Genomic DNA, 23,909 nt, shown 5'->3' on the forward strand with positions numbered 1-23,909 from the left:
AACTTACTAATTTACTTATAAAATAGGGGAATACATATCCCTTTGACAAAACATTTTATTTTCTTCCTTTCTTTATAGAATGGTCTACCTGATACTCAAGCCAAGTTCCATATTATGTTTTTATTCTTTGCTGCAGCTATGTTTTCTGTCAGCTTGTCTTCTCTGTTTGGCTATCATTGTTGGCTAGTCAGCAAAAATAAATCTACATTAGGTGAGTATCCAATTATTGTAGTTGAGAGAACTTTAAATACATATACCAACATTCATTGACAGTTGCTATGTGATTAAATGCCAACCTGTCCTGAAATGGTAAAAATCATTCTGATTTCCCTCATTTGTTTTGATATGTCGCTTCCACACATACAGGTTTGCTCATTCCATATATTTATTGATCGTCTCTTATATATATATATATATACAGTGGTGAACAGGAGCAAAACAGTCTAGTGAGGGGCACAAAAATTAATAACCAAACATAAAAGTGAATACAAAATGCAAAGTGCTTCGAAGAAAATAAATAGAATGCTGAGGTATGCATAAAAGGCTGGGGATGGTGGAAGGGAACCTATGTAGAATGAGTGATCAGGGGAGAGCTTATCAGAACAAAAAGTACTTAACCTAAGAAGTCAGCTATAGAAAAAAGCCATAGCATCTATGTTTGAAAGCCATACAGATATCAGACACAGCAAAAGCAGTGCTTAGAGGGCAATGCATAGCTGAAATACCTATATTAAAAAAAGAAATACCTCTGTTGATAACATCATACCTTAAGGAACTAGAAAAAGAGCAAAGTAAAACCAAAGCCAGCAGAAGAAAGGAAATAATAAAGATAGGAGATGATACAGATAGAGAATTAAAAAATAGAAAACAATAAAATCAATAGTGGGTTCTTTTAAAAAAATATCAACAAATATGACATCCCTTGGCTAGCAAGAGAAAAAAAGAGATTTATCACAAAACTCAGAAATGAAAGTGAGGACATTACTACTGACTTTATGGAAATAAAAAGGCTAAGAAAATGCTATGAACTATTTCCTGTCAAAAAATTAGGCAACCTAGATAAAGTGGACAAATTTCCAGAAACAAACTATCAAATTAACTCAAGAAGAAATAGAAAGTCAGAGCAGACCTGTAAGAAATAAAGTGATTGATCAGTAACCAAAAAAAAAACCTCACAACAAAGAGAAAAGCCCAGAACAAAATGGCTTAACTGATGAATTCTGTGAAACACTTAAAGAAGAATTAACTTCTCAAACTCTGCTAAAAATTAGAAGAGAAGGGGATACTTTCTAACTCATTCTATGAGGCCAACATTACCCTTATACCAAAGCCAGAGACAAAGACATCACAAGAAAACTAGAGACCAATATAAATATAAATGGAATGATTGTTAACAAAATATTAGCATGCTGAATCATATCAAAAGGATAAAATACAGCCATGATCAAGAGGAATTTTTCCTGGGAATCAAGGGTGGTTCAGTATATGAAAATCCATCACTGGTAATATACCACATTAATAGAATGAAGGAAAAAAACACATGATCATCTTAATTAATGCAGAAAAAGTACTTAACAAAATCCAACATCGTTTCATGATTAAGAAAAGTTGCACTTAAACTAAGAAAACGAACTCCTTCAACTTGATGAGGAGATAAAGGGCATTTGTGAGGCATTTGTACCTAACATCGTACACAATAGTGTTAAAACTGAAAGCCTTTTTTCTAAGATCAGAGATTAGAAACAAGGATGCCCCTTTTCACTACTCCTTTTCAACATTGTACATAAGATCTAGCCAGAGTAATTAGTCAAAGAAATAAAGGTATCCAAAAGAAATAAGTAAAACTATTTTAATTTACAGATAACATGATCTTATGTATAGAAAACCCTAAGGAAGTCATCATAAAAATGATTAATAAGCAAAATATGAAAGTTGCATGATTTAGAATCAGTATGGGGAAAAACCAGTTATATTTCTGTGCACTAGCAATAAACTATCCAAAAAGGAAATTAAGAAAATCCCATTTGAAAAGGCATCCAAACAAATAAAATACCTAGAAATAAATTTACCGAGGAGGTGCATGTAACACGAATAGTACACTGAAAACTACAAAACATTGCTGAACAACTTCCAATGTTCATAGGCTTCAAGACCTTATATTGTTAAGATGGCAATAATACCCAAAGTGTATTTACAGTAAAATTTTAATGGCTTTTGTTTTGCATAAATGGAAAAGCCAATTCTCAAATTCATGTGGAATTGCAAGAGGCCCCACATAATCAAAACAGTATTCACCAAAAAAAGAACAAACTTGGGAGACTTACATTCTTGATTTCAAAACTTACTGTAAAACATTCAGTGATCAAAACAGTGTGGTGTTGGCATAAGGATGGATGTACAGATAAATAGAATAGAATTGAGAGTCCAGAAATAAACCCATACATCTTTAGCCAATTGATTTTTTACAAGGGTGCCAAAACCGTCCAATGGGGAAAGAATAATATCTTTGAGTTGCGTGAGAACAACTCAGTATCCATATGGCAAAAAATAAACTTGTATCTCTACCTCTACCATTCACAAAAATTAAGTCAAAATGGATCAGTGACCTAAATGAAAGAGCTACAAATGTAAACTCTTAGAAGAAAATAGAGGGATAAATCTTTAGGACTTTGAATATGACAGTGAATTCTTAGATATAACATCAAAAGCATGAGCAACAAAGAAAAAATAGGTAACTTAGATTATCAAAATTAAAAATCTACATGCATTAAAATACACAAGAAAGTAAAAAGACAATCTGCAGAAAAAGAAGAGTATTTCCATCCAATTCATTATCTGATAAGGGCCTACTATCCAGAATATGCAAAGAAATTTTATAACTCAACAACAAAAAGATCCAAAACCCAAGTTAAAACATTGGCAAAAGATTTGAATAAACATTTAAACAAACCTTCCTCCAAAGAAAATTTATAAATGGGGAAGATAAAATTTGAGGTTTTTTGTTTCAGCATTATTCAAAATGAATATTTAGTATTATGGAAGGAATGTTGATGACCTTGCTCAAGACTCATTCTGTCATTTATTTATTGTGTGGTAAATCCCAGTACAGAAAAATAGGCTCAACATCATTAGTCATTAGGAAAATGCAAATCAGAACCACATTGGGTTACCACTTTACACTCACTAGGATGGCTACAATTAAAAAAAAGGTCTCGGTGAGGATGTAAAGAAATTGAAACCATCCTACGTTGCTGGTGGGAATATAAAATGGTGTGACCCTTGTGAAAAATAGTTTGGCAATTCTTTTAAAAGTTAAACATAGGGGATCCATGTTTGGGTTCCCTTCCACGAACACTCCCTTTGTGGAAGCTGTTTTTCTCTCTCCTGAATTTCCCCTATGGGGTCCCCTTCCACACTCCCTCGTGGAAGCCTGTCTACCCCTCTTAAACTCCATCTCTCTCTATTCCCTTCCTCTCAGTGTGGAAGCTGCATTCCTCTCCTGGATTCCATCTTTCTGGATTCTCTCACTCGGTATGAGAGTTAGCTGTTTCTTTCTCTCTCCTCCTGTTTCTCTCTCTCTCCTTCTCCTGTTTCTCTCTCTCTTTAAATAAATCACTTTCTACCAAAAAAAAAAAAAAGTTAAACTTAGAATTACCATATGAACAAGCAGCTCCGCTCCTAGGTATATACCCCAATAGAATTGAAAATAGGGACTGAAAGAGATACTTGTATACCACTGTTCATAGCAGCACTATCCGCAATAGTCAAAAGGTTGAAACAATCTAAATGCCCATCCAAGGATGGAGAAAATATGGCATATCTGTAAAATAGAATATTAACCATACAAAGGAACGAAGTCCTGATACATACAACATATATATCACATGTAGTAGGAACCTTGAAAACATGCTAAGTGAAAGAAGCCAATCACAAAAGATTACGTACTATATGATTCTCATTTTTATGAAATATCCAAAATAGATCCATAGAGAAAAATCACATTAGTGATTACTAGGGAATGAGAAGATAGGGGAGTAGGAGGAGTGACTGCTTAATGGATATGGAGTTTCTTTTGGAGTGATGAAAATATTTAGAAATTTCATATTGGTGACAAGTTGCATAAAATCATGAATATATTATGTTCTGTTGAATTGTCCACTTTAAAAAGGCTAATTTTACATTCTGTGAATTTCACCTCAATTGCAAATAAAAGGTCCTACATGAAAAAAGGAAAAAAAAACTAGGAATATTTGAGAAACACTCCATGTGGCTGAAGCACAGAATGCTGCAGTTGAAAAATACATTAATGAGGTTTGAGAAGTAAGCAAGGACTAAGCTATGTAGAATTTCTAGGCTAAGGTTAGGAGTTTCAGAATGCAACCAGTACTACAAATGCTTATGATCATAAAGGACACTCCAAGCTGTGAGCTTCAGTTATTATAATATGCAGTGAGGATTAATTATAGTGAATAGACAATTAATGTTCATTTTCAGAATTCTGAAATGAATCATTACATTACAGAATTCTAAAATGAAATCATGACGCCAAATACTATTAGGGTGAAAATATTGGTAAAATAAAGTAATTTCTAAGCCCAGGAATCTTATTTCAAATTATGTGTTAGGTAGTTAAATTATAATTCTCAAAAGTAAATTAATTGTTTCTAGAAGTTTTTAACTCCTGGAAACTTCTAGATTTAACTTGTAGCACTGAAAGTACTTCCCCTGGATAATATGGTTCTCTGAAATGTTTTAGAAAAAAATTATATATCGCAGAATGAAGAATGCTAAGGATCTTGCAAATGATCACATTTTTTTCATAGTGCCTAACTCTGCTAGTTAGATTTTTTTTAATATAATGGACAAAAATCATATATTTCCATGTTCATACTCCAAAAATAAAATTTTAGATTTTACATTTCAGCATGATGCAAGAAAAAAATGTATTTTTGAAGGATTGTTGATGACCTTATTCAAGTCTCACTCTGTCATTTATTTTTTTGTGTGACCTTAGGCAAGTCTGAGAGCCTCTCTGAACCAGCTTTCATATGCAGAATGGCCAGATGCAGTACATGGTTCTGCACTGGATCCTGGTTTGGACAAACTAGATTTAAAGTACATTTTATGGTCAGTTGGAAACATTTTATTAGCTGAGAACCAATTTCAGTGAAATTGGAAAATTCTCTGCCAGGCATGGTGGCATGTCACGTGTAGCCCCAGCTACTTGGGAAGGTGAGTCAGAAGAATCGCTTGAGCCCGGGAATTCGAGGCTACAGTGAGCTGTGATACCGCTGTACTCCACCCTGGGCAACAGAGTGAAACTGACTCAAAAGAAAAAAAAAAAGGAAAATGGATTTACTTAAAAACAAAGGTTGTAGAATGAATGTGAAGAATAGTCTCATTTTTTTTTAAACCCTGTAGATATGTGTATCTATATCTGTGGATCCATTCATTTATCTATCTATTGACCAAAAGATCCAGAAGACCAGAAAATGCAGTTTTAATTAATTTGCTAGTTTGTATTTTCTAATTTTCTATAATGCACATGTACTGTTATAATAAAAAAGGTTTATTTTAAAATTAAAATAGATATATCTTACGATATTTTAAAACAGAATGGACAACCTGTATTTCAGGGCTGTTGATAGGTGCATAAGCACTCACAGTCAGCTAGCCATTGATTTTCAGAGTTTCTTCATGTAATTATTGCTAAATATTCATGATTACTAGTAAATATGTTCTTTACTCACGTGATTGCTTTACCATGTTTTTTAGAGGCATTCAGAAGTCCAGTATTTCGACATGGAACAGATAAGAATGGATTCAGCTTGGGTTTCAGTAAAAACATGCGGCAAGTTTTTGGTGATGAGAAGAAGTACTGGTTGCTACCCATTTTTTCAAGGTACTTTTTTTGTGAAAATTTTCAGGCTTTAAACTAATGAAAGTAATGTGGCAAAAGATAATTTCAGGAAGAGACTCTAGTTCTATAGGCTTGTAATTCTATGTAGGAATTCTTGTTTTTTAAAAGTATGATTCACTATACTATCAATGTGAAAATTAGTTAATTCATCTTCCTAATCACTATGTTGAAGCCAATGTCTGATACACATTTTTTTTGCCTATAATATACCATGTTCTGCTCTCAGATATGGGCATTTTAACAGGGATTCACCCTGCTATCTTTCGTTCCATTCTAAGTTTTTATTTTAATTCTAGTCTAGGTGATGGCTGCTCCTTTCCAACTTGCCTTGTTAACCAGGATCCTGAACAACCATCTACTCCTGCAGGGCTGAATTCCACAGCAAAAAAGTAATCTCATTTTTCTTTTCATCTTACTTATAAATAATATATTATACCATATTGTGTCTTTTGGTTATATTTTCCTTTGAAAAAAAATTAAGGACTTAAGAAAATTCACTGCAATGGTTTCTACCTGAAATGAGGGAAAAAAGAAAGTATGATTGAAGAAGGATACATTGGGAACTTCAATTATACTTGTAAAATGCTGTTATTAATCTAAGTGACAAGTAAAAAGGTGTTAATTCTCTATATGTCAGGTAGGCAGACAGGGTAATATTGACCCTGACCTGCCATGTCTTTCCTTTCTGTGATAACTGTTACAGAGAGTAGAGAAATCAGGCTTTTGGAGATCAAATGGATCCCCAGACAACCTTCTTGACAATTTCATTTGAATGTGTATTATGACCTTACTGCCCTTGACAGACCTCTGGGGAATATCTGAGCCATTTCTGTAGAGAGAGAAGCCAAAGAATCTTGGAAATTCATTGTCTGGAGACTTTTGCTCCAGTTTTAAGTTTGTTTTGATTCCAGACTATCAAGAATTTGAGGATGGCCACTGAAAGACCTGACATTTGATTCTGAACTTGCTACTAAGTGGCAAAAGGAAAAATACTACTTAAACTTTTAAAATGCTATATATGAATTTTTAATGGTTTGAAATACCAATTTTTATATTTTTGTGACAGATTTGAGTATAACCATTCCTCTAATTTTTAAATGAAAGCCAACAGCAAAAGCATAACCATAATATCATTCTTCATTACATGTTAGAGCTTTACTTAGTTGCTGCAGTGCCACATACACAAGGCCCACACCAACACTCCATATTGAACATTTCTCACTGATCACAGTACTTTTTCCTAGGGAGCCTGGAGTGACCCCATAAACCTCAAGGCAGTGTTCCTGGTAGCCATCCGAAAGTCTTTTTTGTTCTTGTTTGTTTGTTTTTATTTTAGTTTTGAGACAGGTTCTCACTTGTCACCCAGGCTGGAGTGCAGTGGCACAGTCATGGCTCACTTCAGCCATAACTGCCCGGGGTCAGGTGATCCTCCTGCTTCTGCCCTTTTAAATTGGGAATTAAATTTAAAAGGAATTTAAACTGAAAATCCTTTTACATTGTCAAAAGAATTGAAAGGTATTTATTACCCCATCCCTAGAGTGAGCTCTGTACAGGCCAGACTCTACCAGTTAGTGAACGGGCCCGGTGGATATATTTCACAGAGACATTCAAGGGCATCAGAGTTTTTTACTAGGACATGCCATGTGCATTTGGGCCTGAGAATCCCACAGAGCTAAATGTTTATGGTTTTTCGTATACCTTAATGCAGAAAAAATCTAGTTTTAATAAATTATTCAGAATATATTTTAAGCTTTTACAAAATTTAACAGTAGTTTATAAAACTTTTTTTGCCTTTTGTGTTTTTTTTTTTTAATAATTTAAGAAATTATTTTGGTTTTAGACATAGTATTTCTCCTTCCACTAAGGGTACCATCCGATTTGGGAGAACCCTTAGTTTTGACACTTACCCAACTAGGTGATCTTGAAGAAGTCAAGTAATCTTTTGAGGCCTCTGTTTCCTTTCCTTTGAATGTTGAGATCAGATTTTGACAGCTGAAGTCTCTTTCTTCTTCAGAATTCTACCATCTCCCATGTTTAGCCCATATAAAATTTCTGTGGCAAGGTCTGCTCTCTTCTGTACTCCAGAGTTGAATATCTTGCCGTCTACTCGACACACCCACTTGGACACCTAAAAATCATCTCCAACTAAACAGATTCAAAGCAGAACTTTGAAATTGATTCCCAGCCATGTGTACCGTCATCACCACCCTAAACCAGATTCACCTCCATTCTTTCATATATCGGTGTTAGGGACCTCCATTCTCCCAGGTGTTCGGGCTAGAAACTGTGGAGTCATTCTAGATTCCCCTCTTTCAATTACCTTATATTTAATCCATGTGCAAATCCTAGCAGATGTCTCTGACATCTATAATGTGAATACTTTCTTCCCACCTAGAAAGCGGCTTTCCTGGTCCAAGCCCTCAGCACTGCTCCTATGGATTACTTCAGTAGTTTTCTAACTGATCTAATATTTTTGCTGCACTCCAGTCTATTTTCCACTCAAAATATAAGTCAGCTTGTGTCACTCTTCTGCCGAAAGCTGTTAGTTTCCCATCTTACTCCAAATAAAAGCTACTGACTATCCTTACCATCACTTAACAAGACTCTCTGATCTGACCCCAGTCTTTTTCTTTTCTTTTCCTTCCTTCCTTCCTTCTTTCTTTCTTTTTCTTTCTTTCTTTCCTTTATTTTCTTTCTTTCTTGTTTTTTAATAGAGAGAGGGTTTTGCTGTCCCTATTAAAGCAAGTTAATAGCTGTCTCTGTTATCAGCCTGTTGCCCAGGCCGGAGTGCAGTTGTGTGATCATAGCTCACTGCAGCCTCAAACTTCTGGGCTCTCAAGCAATCCTCTCACGTTGGCCTTCTAGATGTCATTCATTTTGACTTTCCTTTCACTCATAATCCTCAGACACACAGATCTTGCTGTTCCTCAGATGGACCAAGCATGTTTCTTTTGTAGTGTCTTGTACTTGCTAAGTCCGTTTCCTTAACATTCTTCCTCCAGATCTGAGTGGTCTGTGTCTTCTCTTCATTTGTATTCTGTTCAGCCGTAACTTCAGAATAGAGGCAATCTTTGATAACCCTTTGTAAAATAATAACTTTCTTCACCACTTCCTGTTAATGTAATTTTTCTCCTTTCCTCCCCTCCCCTGCTCCTCTCCCCTCCCCGCCTTTCTCTCCCCTCCTCTGCTGTCTCTTCCCCTCCCCCTTCCTTCCTTCCTTCCTTTCTTTCTTTTTCTTTCTTTCTTTCTCTTCTCTCTCTCCTTTTGTTTTTCCTTTCCTTTCCTTTCCTTTTATTTTATTTTATTTTTGGGACAGAGTCTCACTCTATCACCCAGGCTGGCATGCAGTGACATGATCTCTGTTCACTGCAACCTCCATCTCCCAGGTTCAAGCGATTCTCTTCCCTCAGCCTCCCCAGTAGCTGGAATTACAGGTGCACCACCATGTCCAGTTAATTTTTGTATTTTTAGTAGAGATGGAGTTTTATCATGTTTGCCAGGCTGGTCTCGAACTTCCTGATGTCAGTTGCTCCACCTGCCTCAGCCTCCCAAAGTGCTGGAATTACAGGCCTGAGTCATTGCGTCCAGCCTGATTTTTTTTTCTGTTGTCATAGCTCTTATTATCACCTTTCTCTCTCTCTCTCTCCATATAGATAGATAGGTAGATAGATAGAGATACATAGATATTAATTTATTTATTATTCTTCCTCAATTGCAGTGAAATTTCCATGAGAACAAAAACTTTATTAATAACAGGTACTCAATAAATACTGTTGAATGAATGGATTCTTGCCCTTTGCTAGAGTCCTGTTAGTGGTAATGAATCTTCAGAGTTCCTAAACCAGGATCTAGAGTCTTCTGTACCTGTTATATGATCCCTTTCTTGAAGAATGATAAAAATTAAAGTAAAATTTTTTTATATGAGCATATTTAAACCTGTGTGGAGATATGCTCTTTTCTATTTTTTAAGATTTACCTCTAAAATTTTAATAAGGAGTTGTTAAAGCTGCACAAAATTGAAGTATTCTAAAATTTTAGATATGAGATAATTAAGGAGAAAAAGCATACCCATACATCCTTAAAAAACATAGTAGTTTCTATATATAATTGAACTCAAATATGTGAAATTATTCTTGAAATAATTTTAAGTAGTTTTTTCTTTTGAATACTATTATAATTGCTATTTCAGAACATTCTGAAACATCACTAATAGTTTCTATGCCAATGTTTCCTAAGTGAAATATTTTTGTTTATATTTTTTATGCCATCCAATATATTGATATGTGGCATTTCTACCTAAATTTTAAAGAAAATTCTTGGCCAGGTGCGGTGGCTCACACCTATAATCCCAGCACTTTGGGAGGCTGAGGTGGGTGGATCACGAAGTCAGGAGTTCGAGACCCGACTCACGAAATGATAAAACTCTGTCTCTACTAAAATACAAAAAAAAAAATAGGCATGGTGGTACATGCCTGTAATCCCAGCCACTTAGGAGGCTGAGGCGGGAGAATCACTTGAACCTGGGAGGCAGAAGTTATAGTGAGCCAAGATCACACCATTACACTCCAGCCTGGACAACAGAGCAAGACTCCGTCTCAAAAAAAGAAAAAACAAAAAGAAAAATCTTAAAAGACGCCTCACTCCCCAAACTGAACATTGGATTTGTAAGATCTGATAATTTCAAATGATTTTTAATATTCCTACAAGATAGTTTGCTCAAATTTGTTGTTTCTGGGACTGAACATTGGGTTTGTAAGACCTGATAATTTCAAATATTTTTTAATAACCTGCGAGATAGTTTGCTGAAATTCGTTGTTTCAGTTTTATAGAAGAAGATAGAGAACATTTTGTTCAAGACCATTTAGGCCACTTTAGAAGCTGCAGGTCAGTTTTTCCTCAACTTTGTCTTCCTGCCATCACATTCATGTTTTCTTCCATGTCCACATATCACTTACAAAATTAATATTTTTCTTTATTTAAATTGGCACTTACACTTATTTTTAAACCAAAGTTTATACCACGCTCATAAATGAGAAACTGAAATAACTTTCTATAAATAGAATATACCTTTAAAAATAGGCCAGGTGTAGTGAGTCACCCATGTAATCCTAGCACTTTGGGAGGCTGAGGCAGGAGGATCAGTTGAGACCAGGCATTTGTGATCAGGCTGGGCAACATAGGGAGACCACTCTACAAAAAATAAAATAATTAGCTGAGGGCGGTGGTGTGGTTCCAGGTACTCGGGAGGCTAAGGGGGAGGATTGATTGAGCCAAGGAGGTTGAGGTCACGACTGGAACTCTACACTCCAGCCTGGGCAACAGAGTGAGATTCTGTCTCAAAAATAATTAAACACATAAAATTGATAATAAAATACTCTTATTAAATTCCAACTACCTGCTAAAGCCTGGGGCTGAGGACTGTTCTCTGTATTAAAAATGGAGATTTGCTGGTGTTACAGATTGTCATCTTATTGTAATCAGAAGGAAGAGACTGAAAAGAGAACACTTTTCTCACTGCGAGTCAGTGCTATTTAATGCCTTCTTCTTGTATTCCCCACATTATTTTGGGTACCTCCTGCAATCATCTTGAATCACAAGTGTTTTGGGTTCTATACATTGAGAAACAATCAACTTTACTATCAAAAATTAACTTATGATGATTATTATTCAATTTTCAGTCCCGAAAGCCATCAGTTTCCTGCAAAACCATTGAGAGAGTCCCAGAGCCACCTTCTTACTGATTCTCAGTCTTGGACGGAGAGCAGCACAAACCCAGGAAAATGCAAAACTGGTAAGGGTGTGCTTGTTTGGCTGTCTTTTGATATATTTTATTTTTAGAAGGTAAACGTGTAAAAAAAAATCCATTATATTACCTACAGACTTTTTCTTAGTTTGGAGTCAGACTCCCATTCCAAATTCAGAATTATTTTCAAAGAACTTCTATTCATGAAGTTCTTTAATACCTGTTAGCAGTAGAAAATCATTTTGTGAAAGATGGATCTACATCGCCTTTCTTCTGTTTAAAAAACCAAATCTTTATCACCACTCCGCAAATAAAATGATATAAGTAAATTCAAAATATAAAGTATAAAAATGAAAAAACTGCTATCAAATCAGATAGAAGATTGAAAAGTATCACTGAAAAGGATCTTAAATTATGTAGTTCTGACTTTTACTCCAAAATTTCTGTCCAGTTTCAGAATGTCTAAGTAAAGTGATTGTGCACTTATCAAAACTGCAGCTGCCTGCGATTTCTTCATGTCCCACTCACATACCACTTGTTACTGTTGTTGATTTTAATCTTTTGTTTCCTTCAGTCAGTGTCATTTATTAGCAAAGAAGAAGCAAGGCTTCAGAGTCAGACCTGATTTCAAATCCTAATTTGGGCTTCTAGTAGTGTGTGATATTTGTTAAGTTACCTAACATCTTTTATACTTAGTTCTCTTATTTTCAAAAGACTCCCTATTTCTCAGTGTTGGTAAGGAGTAGACAAAATAGGGAGATCATACATGCATGTGTGTGTATACATGTGTGGCGTCCACATAAAGGAGTTAAAGCCATACATCTATTATTAAGATGTTATTAGCTAGGAAATCTTCAGCTTGACTACTGACATTTTCTCCTTTATTTCTAGTCTTTTCAAATAAAACAGTAAATGTTTTAAAGTGTAATGAACCAAAGTCAGGCAGCACGAGAGTTTGAAAAAACCTCTGGGATTTAGTGGTAGCAAAAAACAAATGGATAATCCCAAGTAAGTATTCTAGTCATTATTTAATGTATAGCTATCTTCTCCTAAAAAATATAAGCTTTCTTTAAATAGTCTTTTTTATCTTTTTTTGAGACAGGGTCTCGTGCTATCGCCAGGCTAGAGTGCAGTGGCACAATCTCAGCTTACTTCAATCTCCACGCACCAGGTTCAAGCGATTCTCCTGCCTCAGCCTCTTGAGTATCTGGGACTACAAGTGCACTCCACCATGCCCAGCTACTTTTTGTATTTTTAGTAGAGATGGGGTTTCACCATGTTGGCCAGGATGGTCTCAATCTCTTGACCTGGTGATCCACCCGCCTCAGCCTCCCAAAGTGCTGGGATTACAGGCGTGAGCCACTGCACCCAGCCTAAATAGTCTTATTTTTAACAAACATACATGATTTAACTATTCATAATTTGGTCACTCTCTCAGCCTTTAGACGTGCCATTTCACTTTCTAATCTGTTGCAAGGAATAGGCATTGTCTTAACAAAAGTTGATGACACCAATTTGTTCTTTGAATCCATCAGTTTCCTTAGAGGCAGAAAAGTGATATATAGTAGGGGGTCAATTGTTGAGAAATGGAAAAACGACAAACTCCTCTTCTTTCAGAAAGGATTCATGTTTGATCTTACATAGTTTATATTAACATAGCAGTGGTTTCTTGATTTTCACATGCTTTTTTAATTCTTCAGGATGTTCTATTAATTTTTTTGTTAGTTGAATGAATGAAATGAAGAACTACTTAAAGTTTAAAAGATAATGTATAGGAAGGGAAAGAAACAAGAGAAATGAGGTGAGAAAGGGCTCAAAGATTGGTTTGACTAAAATGAGGTTGGTAGAGGAAGAATTTGGAAATGACGTAAGCTGACGTGAGCAGTGTGGATCAGTATATCTTTCATTATTATGTTCCCCTACTTCCTCAGATGTATATTTCTAATTTTAGTGTATTGTGTGTGGGAGAGAGAGAGATAATGGTTGTAGCTGACACTGCATAAGGGGTGTGTGTATGTTTCTATATAACCATCTTATACCTCCCTTATTATGTACAGGACACCTTTGGAAGTCTACCAGGGGATTCCTAATACATAGATGAATAACTAGTTTCTGCATATTTGTTCAAAGCAACCAAAAATGCTAACTTATGCTCTTTCATTAAGGTATGAGCAATCCTGCATTAACCATGGAGAATGAGACTTAACTCTTCAAGCAAGATAAATTCATGCTTTATAAAAGTATGATAATTTTCTCTTTATTGTTTTATATTTTTAACAGTCTTCTAATTTTCTTAGGGCAAATAGTTTCTGTAAACATTTTTACTTATTTGTGAGTGACTCATATGGAAGATCTTTTGCCTGACTTGTGAGATTGCATTAGCCATGCTGGGGCCTCTATGCACAGACCCAGCTTCAGTATTAGCTGGTATTTAGGTTAACTTGATGAATTATAGAAATAAGTTGATGAACAGAAGTCATTTTATAGTAATGCATTAAGTGTCAGGGATCAATCCTAAAATACTGAACTATACATAAAAATAATCTTGTCATTTTATAGGAAAATAGAATAATTATTGTTTTTAATTTTTTTCATCTTTCAGAATATACAGTGGTATATCCTTGACCATCCATTAGCAGAATCGTACTGAGTCTAAATGCAGTGCAGTTATATCTCATTAATGCACTCATTGGCACACTGTCATTCCCATTTTGAGGTCACAGTAGGGCCTCATAGCATGTGTTTAACCTTAAAATAATAGGTGTTCCAAATCATTTTCTTTAAACTTTATTTTTTTAAAACCTGCAGTTTCAAATCAGTTTCTTTAAAATATGATCTGTTTATAAGCCTACAGTCAATAAAAAGCTACAATAAGGAACCCATTTGGAACAAACAACTTTTAACAATTTACAGAGTTGAATATTAAAGATATCAAGATAACTCTCTATTATAAAACTGCAATCTAGAATCCTAAAGTCTATTAAAAGAAGAGATTAGCTTGTAAAACAAGATTATTTGCATCAAAGTGTATAGATCTCTGTTTTTATTTATTCTGGTTTTGATGAATTAGCCATGTATTAAAACAGCAAGATGCTTATCTGGCAGTTTGCCAGCTGACTAGTGTTTCATTTTGGGAAGACCAGTATCAGCTCTGAATACATTATGGTACAGTAGGTCACACTGAACATAACTGGTTAAAATAGTGAAAATATAATATGAATTTGATTAAATAGCAAAGGGACATTATTAAATTTCTGAAAATAATTTTAGAATGTAAGTATGAGGCTAGGCACAGTGGCTCACGCCTGTAATCCCAGCACTTTGGGAGGCAGAGTGGGTGGATCACCTGAGGACAGGGGTTCCAGACCAGCCTGGCCAACATGGTGAAACCCCATCTCTACTAAAAATACAAAAATTAGCCAGGTGTAGTGGCAGGTGCCTCTAATCCCAGCTACTCGGGAGGCTGAGGCAGGAGAATTGCTTGAACTGGGGAGGCAGAGGTTGCAGTGAGCCAAGATCATGCCACTGCACTCCAGTCTAGGTGACAAGAGCAAAACTCCATCTCAAAAAATAATAATAATCAATGTACTATGAGTGTAATTTTAGAATGTAACTATAACAAATATGAGTCATTAGCCAATACCACAAATAAAATATTGTACAGAACATAGTTAAAACATAGAATTTCCCAGGATTTTTTTTTTCATTATTTTGAAATCATCAGTTACAATGACCGTTGTTTTGAAGCTCAGTGCTATTAGGAATTTTTCTATGTGTTAAGTATTTTACATATTTACATGGCAGTATTACATAAAAGCCATCTAGACTTCCCAGTATTTTGACATAATACCACTCTTGTGTTTGTTTATCTCCAACACCTTGCATAATGCCAGACACATAGTAGGTTCTCAACAAACATTCAATGGATAAGTGACAAAGTAAAAACATTGAAATTAAAAATTTGACAGAAACTTGATTTTATTAATTCAAATGACATTAGTAGTCATAATCACAAAATGGCAGCATGACTCAGCACTACAGACCTAAAAATATACTCCTGATTTTCTGATGATAATGTTTTCAATTCTGTTGATATAACCAGTTGCAGTAACATGTTTTTTGTTGTTGTTGTTTTGTTTTGTTTTGTTTTTGAGACAGAGTCTCACTCTGTCATTCAGACTGGAGTGCAGTGGTATGATCTCGGCTCACTGCAGCCTCCACCTCCCAGGTTCAAGCAATTCTTCTGCCTCAGCCTCCTGAGTAGCTGAGACTATAGGCATGTGCCACCATGCCTGGCTAATTCCTGTATTTTTAGTAAAGATGGGGTTTCACCATATGGGCCAGGCTGGTCTCGAACTCCTGACCTTGTGATCCACCTGCCTCAGCCTCCCAAAGTGCTGGGATTACAGGTGTGAGCCACTGTGCCTGGCCATGTTTTGTTTTTTTAGTTAAATTTTTCCTAAAGTAGCTAATAGACCCTAGACTTTTAAAAATAATTTTTTCCTGCTTTACGTCACAGATTTGCACTTCATTCAAATTGTATTCATAGCAAATAATAGTCTGATATTGAGGTGCCTAATTTATATTAAATATCTTCATATTTTTTTCTCCTTTTTGAACTACATTAGTAAATTTATCCTTTTTATAAAATATTTCTTAGTTCAGCAGTTTCCAGATGGTTATAATGTGCCTAAACTCATAGTTAGTACTAAAAAGTAAATTAAATTTAGCTTACCAACCTTTCCTGTCAAATGGCATAAATAAAAAATACTGGCTGGGTGTGGTGGCTCACACCTGTAATTTCAGCACTTTGGGAGGCCAACACAGGCAGATTGCTTGAGCTCAGGAGTTCAGGACCAGCCTAAGCAACATGGTGAAACCCTGTCTCAACGAAAAATACAAAAGGAAAAAAATTAGCCAGGTGTCATGGCATGTGCCTGTGGTCCCAGCCACTTTGAAGGCTGAGGTTGGACGATGGGAGGGTCGCTTGAGCCAGGGAGTGAAAGTTGCAATAAGCCAAGATTGAGATCGCACCACTGCACTCTAGCCTGGGTGAAAGTGTAAGGCCCTGTCTCAAAAAAAAAGAAAAGAAAAGAAAAAAGAAATGCTGTGCTTCTAAGCACCTGAAGTTTCAAAATCATTTCCCTAAATGTCCTTCCCCACTCAGTTGCCACTCCTAAACTCCATTCAGCCTCAGATGAATGCAGAACTAACAACATAGAACCCTGCCATTCACACTGTAGCCTCAAACTAGCAACATTGGCATGACCTGGGAGATTGATAGAAATGCAGATTCTTGGGCCTTATCTTAGACCTACTGAATCAGAGTCTGTATTTTGCTTTTTGCATTTTAATAGGATCCTCTCTTGTATATGCATATTAAAGTTTGAGCAGTATTGATGTAGAGGTCTGTATTCAGGAACACATCTACTGAGTCTTCCAGCATAGTAAACAGTTTTGAATGAGGGATATTATTGAAACAGATTATGAAATGAGTTGGTTCGTTTTGCATATTTATGGTTAACACAGTAGTTTCATGTTTTCTGTTTTATTTCAAGGTATCAATACTGTAGATGGATGGAAGAGGCTTCCCACAGGAAGGTGCCACTGGTCAGTTGTGCCTATATCCCTTTGGCTGGAAATGCAGAATATGAATTGATTAGTTCTCTCCAAGCCATCAATTAAAATATAACATATTTTGGATCTAGTATACACATTGTTAAAACTAACACAAACTCCTATTAAATATTAAAAGTAGTCTGGTTTATTAATCAACAGGGAAAACATCTCTGAAAAACCTGGACTATATTCAAGGACCAGTTTTTTACCCAAATATATGGGTAACACAGTTTATCACATAAAAACTCCACTCACTAATCATCTGATTTTCTGAATCTGAAATTTTAGACTATTAAGATACTAAGATTTCAGAGATTTCAAGTCACATTATAATAAGCGTTATTCGTAAAACTTGTTACCTTTAAGAAGATGGAAGTAGCAAACCATATTTCTTTTTTTTCCTCTGATGTCAGTCCTGCCTCAGACTGAATGAACTGTAATAACTATGAATTTATTACAGAGTCCAGGTGGCCTACAGTTGAAGATCATCAATTTTTGCCTCACTTAATTCCAGCCTTCATTCTCTGCTGGAAAATAAGTGTGGACATTGAAGCTTGAGCTCCCCTTTTAAAGCAGTTGGCCGGAATACTTTTGTCAGAATACAGTACATTTCTATTACATCAGAAACACATTTTCATCTCTTCTAATCGTCTTAAATTGGGGGGAAATTTATGGTACCAGTTTTGAAGATTGTTTTATGACATTCTGTTGTCAGTTTGGCTTTTAAAAAAATCTCTTTTTAGATGACTTCTCCTGTTGAGCATAGTAAAAATATTGAATTTCTGTTAAGAATTCCTAATAGGTCAATAGATTTACCCTCCAATGATACCTATATTATTTCTTTGTCCTCTCATCAAAACTATGACAGGTAAACTATATTTTTCCTTAAACACCTATTAATATTAAATTATGCAAATCATTAAAAATCATACAACTTTTGGGAAGTTAGTTCAATATGAACTAAATGGCATGCTGTTTGGAAATTTAGTTTGAGATAAACTAAAATAGTGTGTTTGTTGATGCCAGAATGTTCGGCTTCAGTAAATATACTAAGAAGCTCTTGTGCCTTGTATGCACTATTTGAAAAAAGTTTTATTTTTTGTTTTGAGTGCAGTATAATTTTTGTAAATGTTAACAATTAGAATAATAAGCTGTATGCTTTTTTGGTACTGATTTTGAGAATTTAAAGCAGATTACCTTTTAAAACTGCACCAACTAAGTAGCTGGCATTTGAAGAGAAAATGGTAATAAACTTTTCAAAATCTTTGTTAAACCAAACATTCAACACAAAATAAACTAGAAGGCCAGAGGATAATAGAATAAAGGATCATTGCAATTATTTATCCTTGCTAAAAATATATTAAATGTGCTTATGGAAAAAACAGTGTCAGCCAAGTCCATTTTATAGTTCATTTGAGTGTGATTCTTTGAACAATAGAAAAATCTGCATTCTTTTATGATTTGTTTTAAGCTAAAGAGTTTCATCTGACAGTCTGCTTTAAGAAGTCTCAAAAAATTTAACATTTTAACTTTCATCTTAAAGCATATTTTGGTCATTTTTTAAAATACCTGAAGTGCCAGATTGGAACCTATAGCTACTGCTAAAAGTCTTACAGGCAACAGCAGCACAGGATGTATTAATAATTAGATGAAGTCAGATTTTTTTTTTTCAAAGCACAGTACTATTAGCTGTTTTTGTGGACAGGATTCTATTAAGTATTCCCTCTTGTCAAACTGGAAGCTGGGGGAATAAAGAGGGATTTTTATCCTTTACTCTGCTAGAGTACTGTTAATGCCCCTTTCTGCCAGTCTTTTATATAATTACATATATGTCAATACACATTAGAATCAGATTTGAAAAAGTTAAAACAATTTCATTGTTGTAATTGTTCCCTTTCTGTTTTCATACAGTGAGTAACCTTTAAACGGTTGTCTTGTTTTGAATTATAAGGGGTTATAATTTTTGGAGATGATTGTGTATCTTATTAGATATGCCATATAAATTTATCTAAGTGAACAAAGTGCTAAATAAATATATCTACATTTTGTACATATTTATATAAAATTTACCCTTAAGTATTTAAAAAATTTAATGGCTTAACTCGAACTTGAAGACACATACTTTAATTGTCCTTATTGTCCATTAAACTGATAATTTTGATTTTTTTTTGTTTTTATAGATTTTACCATATAGGAATCAAGATTTAAGAAATTTTTCATTAAAAGATAGTGTACAAATGCTTCATATACATTAGTTATTTGCTATTATGTAGGGAAGAGGATTGTTATTTGAAAGATATATTAAAGAACAGTTGCATCTGAATACAATGATGATGCATTCGAGGAAGTTCATATCCATGAATTCACTCCTAATATATCCTCCTTAAGTGGTTGATCACCTTCATTAACTGTCTTTAAGAAACTGCCTTTGCACTGACACTGACAATATAAATTATTTTAAGCATAAACTTTCCTAATAGTTTGTTAGAGCTACTAATGGCAAAATTCATGTCTTCAGTGTGGTCATAACATAGGTCTTTGGGGAAGGGGTGGTGAGAAGATAAGGTATTTACTTTGTAGTAGTTAAATGATTCCGAGGACAATTAGAAACAGACTATGAAATTCAAGTACACTGTAATAAATAGACAACTATTGGAAATATGGCACATGTTGACAAAAAATAACTAGGGAAATCAAAGATATAAATCATATTTACAAAAAATAACAATCGTGATGAATCTTGCTTCAAGAAAACATGAAAAAAGTATATGACTCCATTATATTATAAACTAGCAAATTTTTCCTATTTTGAAATACATGTAAACTTGCTGGGCTGATTCTGAAGTCGTACTGTATCCTTTGGTATATATTTATATTGTCAAATTCGTATTTGTCACAGTGATGATTCTGGATACCTTTGATCAAATATAGAAACCTCAGAAAATGGAAAATGCAAGCTTACATTGTAATACAAGTAATTTACATTGTAAATACAAGTTTACATTGTAAATCACGATGAATGTCTGCCCTAGTACAACCATCCCATCCACACACCTAGACTCCAGATTCTGATCTGCTAATATTTTGACCAAAGTGACATTTCAACAAGTGGATTTTCCACAAATAACGTGTTTTAAGTAACAGCCTTCTGCAGAAACATGTTCTAAGCAGAAAACCACCTGGCTTAGTCCCGAAAGTTTTACACTTCTTTTCCACATACTTAGCCAGTTCAGCACAGATTTCCTCTTACATATGGAAGGAGACTATATCACACACCTTAAGTATTTGCTACTCTTTTACAAAGATACCACTAGAATTTTTTCACTTTGTCTTGGTAAAAATTCCTAGATTCTACTTTTTATTGCAAGTTTTAGTAATTTGATCTTGTAATGCCATGAAAAGCATTAAGTAGAAGCCAACATTAGAGAAATCTAGATTTTAAAATTGAGCAATTTGTTCTCCACCAGATTTCGTTTAGAATTTATTACCAAAGGATCTCATTTTGTTACAGAACACAGGAAATTGTGTTATACTTTATAATGGTGAAACCATGCATTTTCCTTTTCTCTTTCCCATAAGATTTTTTATTATAGTAGTGCTCTGGCTTGTAAACAGTGGACATCACTGAAAGGATGAAATCCAGTAGGCTTTTTTCAAAGAAACTCCTGTGAATCAAAAACTGTGAATATGAAGTACCTCCCAGCACAATGTTCAGTGTTACAGGAGACTCTGAAACAGGGCACCCATTTTTTTTTTTCCTTCCTCAAATAGTCCCTTTGAAATGTAAGCAAAGAACTATGATAATGCAATCCAGGTAACTAATAGTTCAATCACCAACACCCTCCAGTTCAAATACAAAAATCTGGGCAATGCCAATAGAAGACAGTCATTTGTAGATCTTGTTGCAGTAAAGTGAGGGCAAAAACAAACAGTGAAAAATGTTCAAAAGTAGATCTTTTTGATGTTCTTGCTCATAACCAGCTTTCAATATTTCTGTATTGTTTACAATTGGGGGAAAATGTCTGTTGACTAATTTTCTGAGTGGTTTATGAGTACCATACCAAAGGGAAAGTGATTTTAAGCCCTGGTTTATGCTAGTTCCCTATTGCTCAGGAAGGATAGTAGTAGTTCATGGTTTTTGAAAACAACCTATCATTTATGTTGCCTCTTCCAGGGAAGGTTTAACAGTATAAGGAGCTCAATCCTACCTAAAATTATTAATGCTTAATAGCTTCTGTTTGATGAATAAAGGTGCTTAATCAATTTTTAAAAAACCCATAATACTTCAAAGTAAAATTCTGTTGATGCTGAATTTAAACAGATACTAAAAAATGTGTCAGTTCTCCTGTTGTATTTTACTCAGTTATGAAAGCAAGGCTATTTTGTCAGTTTAGATTTTGTGTCTTTTTCTGTCAGTATGTATGGCTCCCTAAAGTGTACTATTAAAAGCATCTTAAATGAACTAATCAAATACTGTGTGAAAGCTGAATATTTTAAAAAGCAGCCTTTATTATAAACTAATCTTGGAGTAACATGCAAATGTGTTAAAGTTATTTTAAGAACATATTCTTAAGCAAGAAGTAGAGGATAGCCCCAGAATTGCTACAACAAATGGAAGGAAAGTCTGTATAGACACATAGAACTCAAGAACAGGTTTTTATTCTTTATACATGGGCTTTGCAGTGATACGACACCTGCTAATAACTTACAGTATTAATTTTTTAGAAAAACAAAACAGGTATATGGCATGAGTGAAACAGGCAGGCCCCCATCAAAAACACTTAAAACCTATGGTATGGCTAATACGATGTGAAATATTAAGTACCCTTGGGTCTTCAAACTTGCGCTTCCTAACAGTTTGGAAGCCATGATGATATTAAGTCTGAAGCTAAAGGAACTCCAATTTCTTGGTATGGTATTGAATAAAGATTCTTATCTTTTGAGAGAAACAGCCCAAACAGAAGTGTGTGAAAGCAGTTAATTTCCCCTTCTATGACGATAAAGCAAGAGGGCAGATTATATTCATGAACACTTCTCATGTACAAAAAATTCCTGCCTAACAGAAAGAAGAGTATTTACCAGTTTATCTTTAAAAAGAAAATGAGTAATTTTGGAGAAAGGTAGCTTTGTTCATTCAACTACAGACTATGACTACAAAGCAATGAAATGGACTTCTAAAGAGAAATTGCTCAATTGCTTTTATAGTAACCATTAAATGCAACCGACTAATGCAATAGAAAACTATATAATACAAGTTGGAACAAATGGAAATTGTCTATTGAGAATGTACATGAATCTGGTTTTCTTGGAATTTTCACTCTATGCTTTTTTTAACTTTTAAAACCTGAAATGAAAATTCTGCAGGACTTAGATGTGTACAGTTCTACATTTCTATAATGTCTTAATAGAAAAATAAAAGGGAACATTGGTATGAATGAAACTCTCATACAAATTACACCAACATAGCAAATGGCATGTGTGCACTGGTCCTCACTACAAAGTACCTACACACAGAATAATCAGTGTTTTTCCTATCTGTTTAAGAAATTATAAATTCTAACACATTTATTTTACAGACATGACAAAACATACACATTCATAACTTGATTCCACCTCGGATTGTCTACCTAGAGGAGCCACTGCCTATGGCAGTGCAGATGAAATGGCAAACAGGACAGATATAGAGATATAGACCCTAGAGTGGACAAGTTGTTGTTGTTTTTAAAAGAAAGGGCCAGGTAGCAAATAGAGGCTTTGCAAGCTAAGACAAAATGAAGGACACTACTTACATACTCAAAATTTTTATTCTAAAAATTGAAAACTCAAAACATCAAGTACAATTTTTTATAGTAATAGAAGTCTACTAATAGGGAAAAGGTGTTTTTTGGAGGTAACATTTTGGTCAATTTGGGCTGAAAGCTGGTATTCCCTCATCAGAATCAATTGAAAATGTTAATCTGTTAATGCTGATCTGTAATGAGATTTCACATATTTCATCTTCACAAGTGTTTTCACACAAATAGTTTGAGGTACTGTTAAATACTGACACATACACCCATTAGCCTGTGATTTTACTTAAGCATATTCATCACTTGTAAGGCAATTGTAGGATTCATCTTTTTGGTTATTTGCCCTTTAGCATGTCATTCATTCAGGACGATTCATTTCCAACAGAAGATTAAAAGGAAACTCTTCAATTGCAGTTAAATGCTTTTAAAATTTAAGAATTTTCTTTGCACTGCATCAAGGTCCAAAAAACTGCTATAGGAAAATAAACCAGTAAAAATGGATGTGGCAATAGAGTGCTCACTGTTTATACTTTTGATAGCACAGGAAGTATATAAAGCAGCTTGACAATCTTATGATTTAAATTTTAGTTTTTATTGAAATGAGTTTACCATAGTATATTATGTTGTTTGGTGAAATTTATTAAGAAATAATGATCATTAAGTCTGTGGCAAAAGTTAATTTCCAAAGCCACTCAGTTAAAAAACAGTGGTTGAGGATGGTTCTTCTCATTCAGAAAAATTTCAATGTGAGCCCAAAATAATCAAAATAAATCTTTAGCACTGCTAAGCCATTGAATGCCTATGTGGTAAATCAAATCAGAATATTCAGCTTCTGTTT

The 23,909-nt window shown here is 34.6% G+C and overlaps 1 protein-coding gene across 1 annotated transcript in view; it reads left to right on the forward strand.

Moving 5' to 3' along the window:
* The window catches only part of ZDHHC2 (zinc finger DHHC-type palmitoyltransferase 2), a 75,014-nt gene extending 53,192 nt beyond the window's left edge, over positions 1–21,822 (forward strand). Inside the window, exons 8-13 of the mRNA XM_012435231.3 lie at positions 79–211; positions 5,776–5,902; positions 6,217–6,309; positions 11,599–11,711; positions 13,829–13,903; positions 17,222–21,822. Coding sequence (XP_012290654.1) covers positions 79–211; positions 5,776–5,902; positions 6,217–6,309; positions 11,599–11,711; positions 13,829–13,869 — 507 coding nt within the window. The 3' untranslated portion in view covers positions 13,870–13,903; positions 17,222–21,822. The remainder of the gene's footprint in view (positions 1–78; positions 212–5,775; positions 5,903–6,216; positions 6,310–11,598; positions 11,712–13,828; positions 13,904–17,221) is intronic.
* Positions 21,823–23,909: the final 2,087 nt, after the last annotated feature.

Source organism: Aotus nancymaae, unplaced genomic scaffold (genome assembly GCF_030222135.1).
Source record: "Aotus nancymaae isolate 86718 unplaced genomic scaffold, 86718_ANA_hifiasm-v0.15.2.pri h1tg000079l, whole genome shotgun sequence".
NCBI classification, from domain to species: Eukaryota; Metazoa; Chordata; class Mammalia; order Primates; family Aotidae; genus Aotus; species Aotus nancymaae.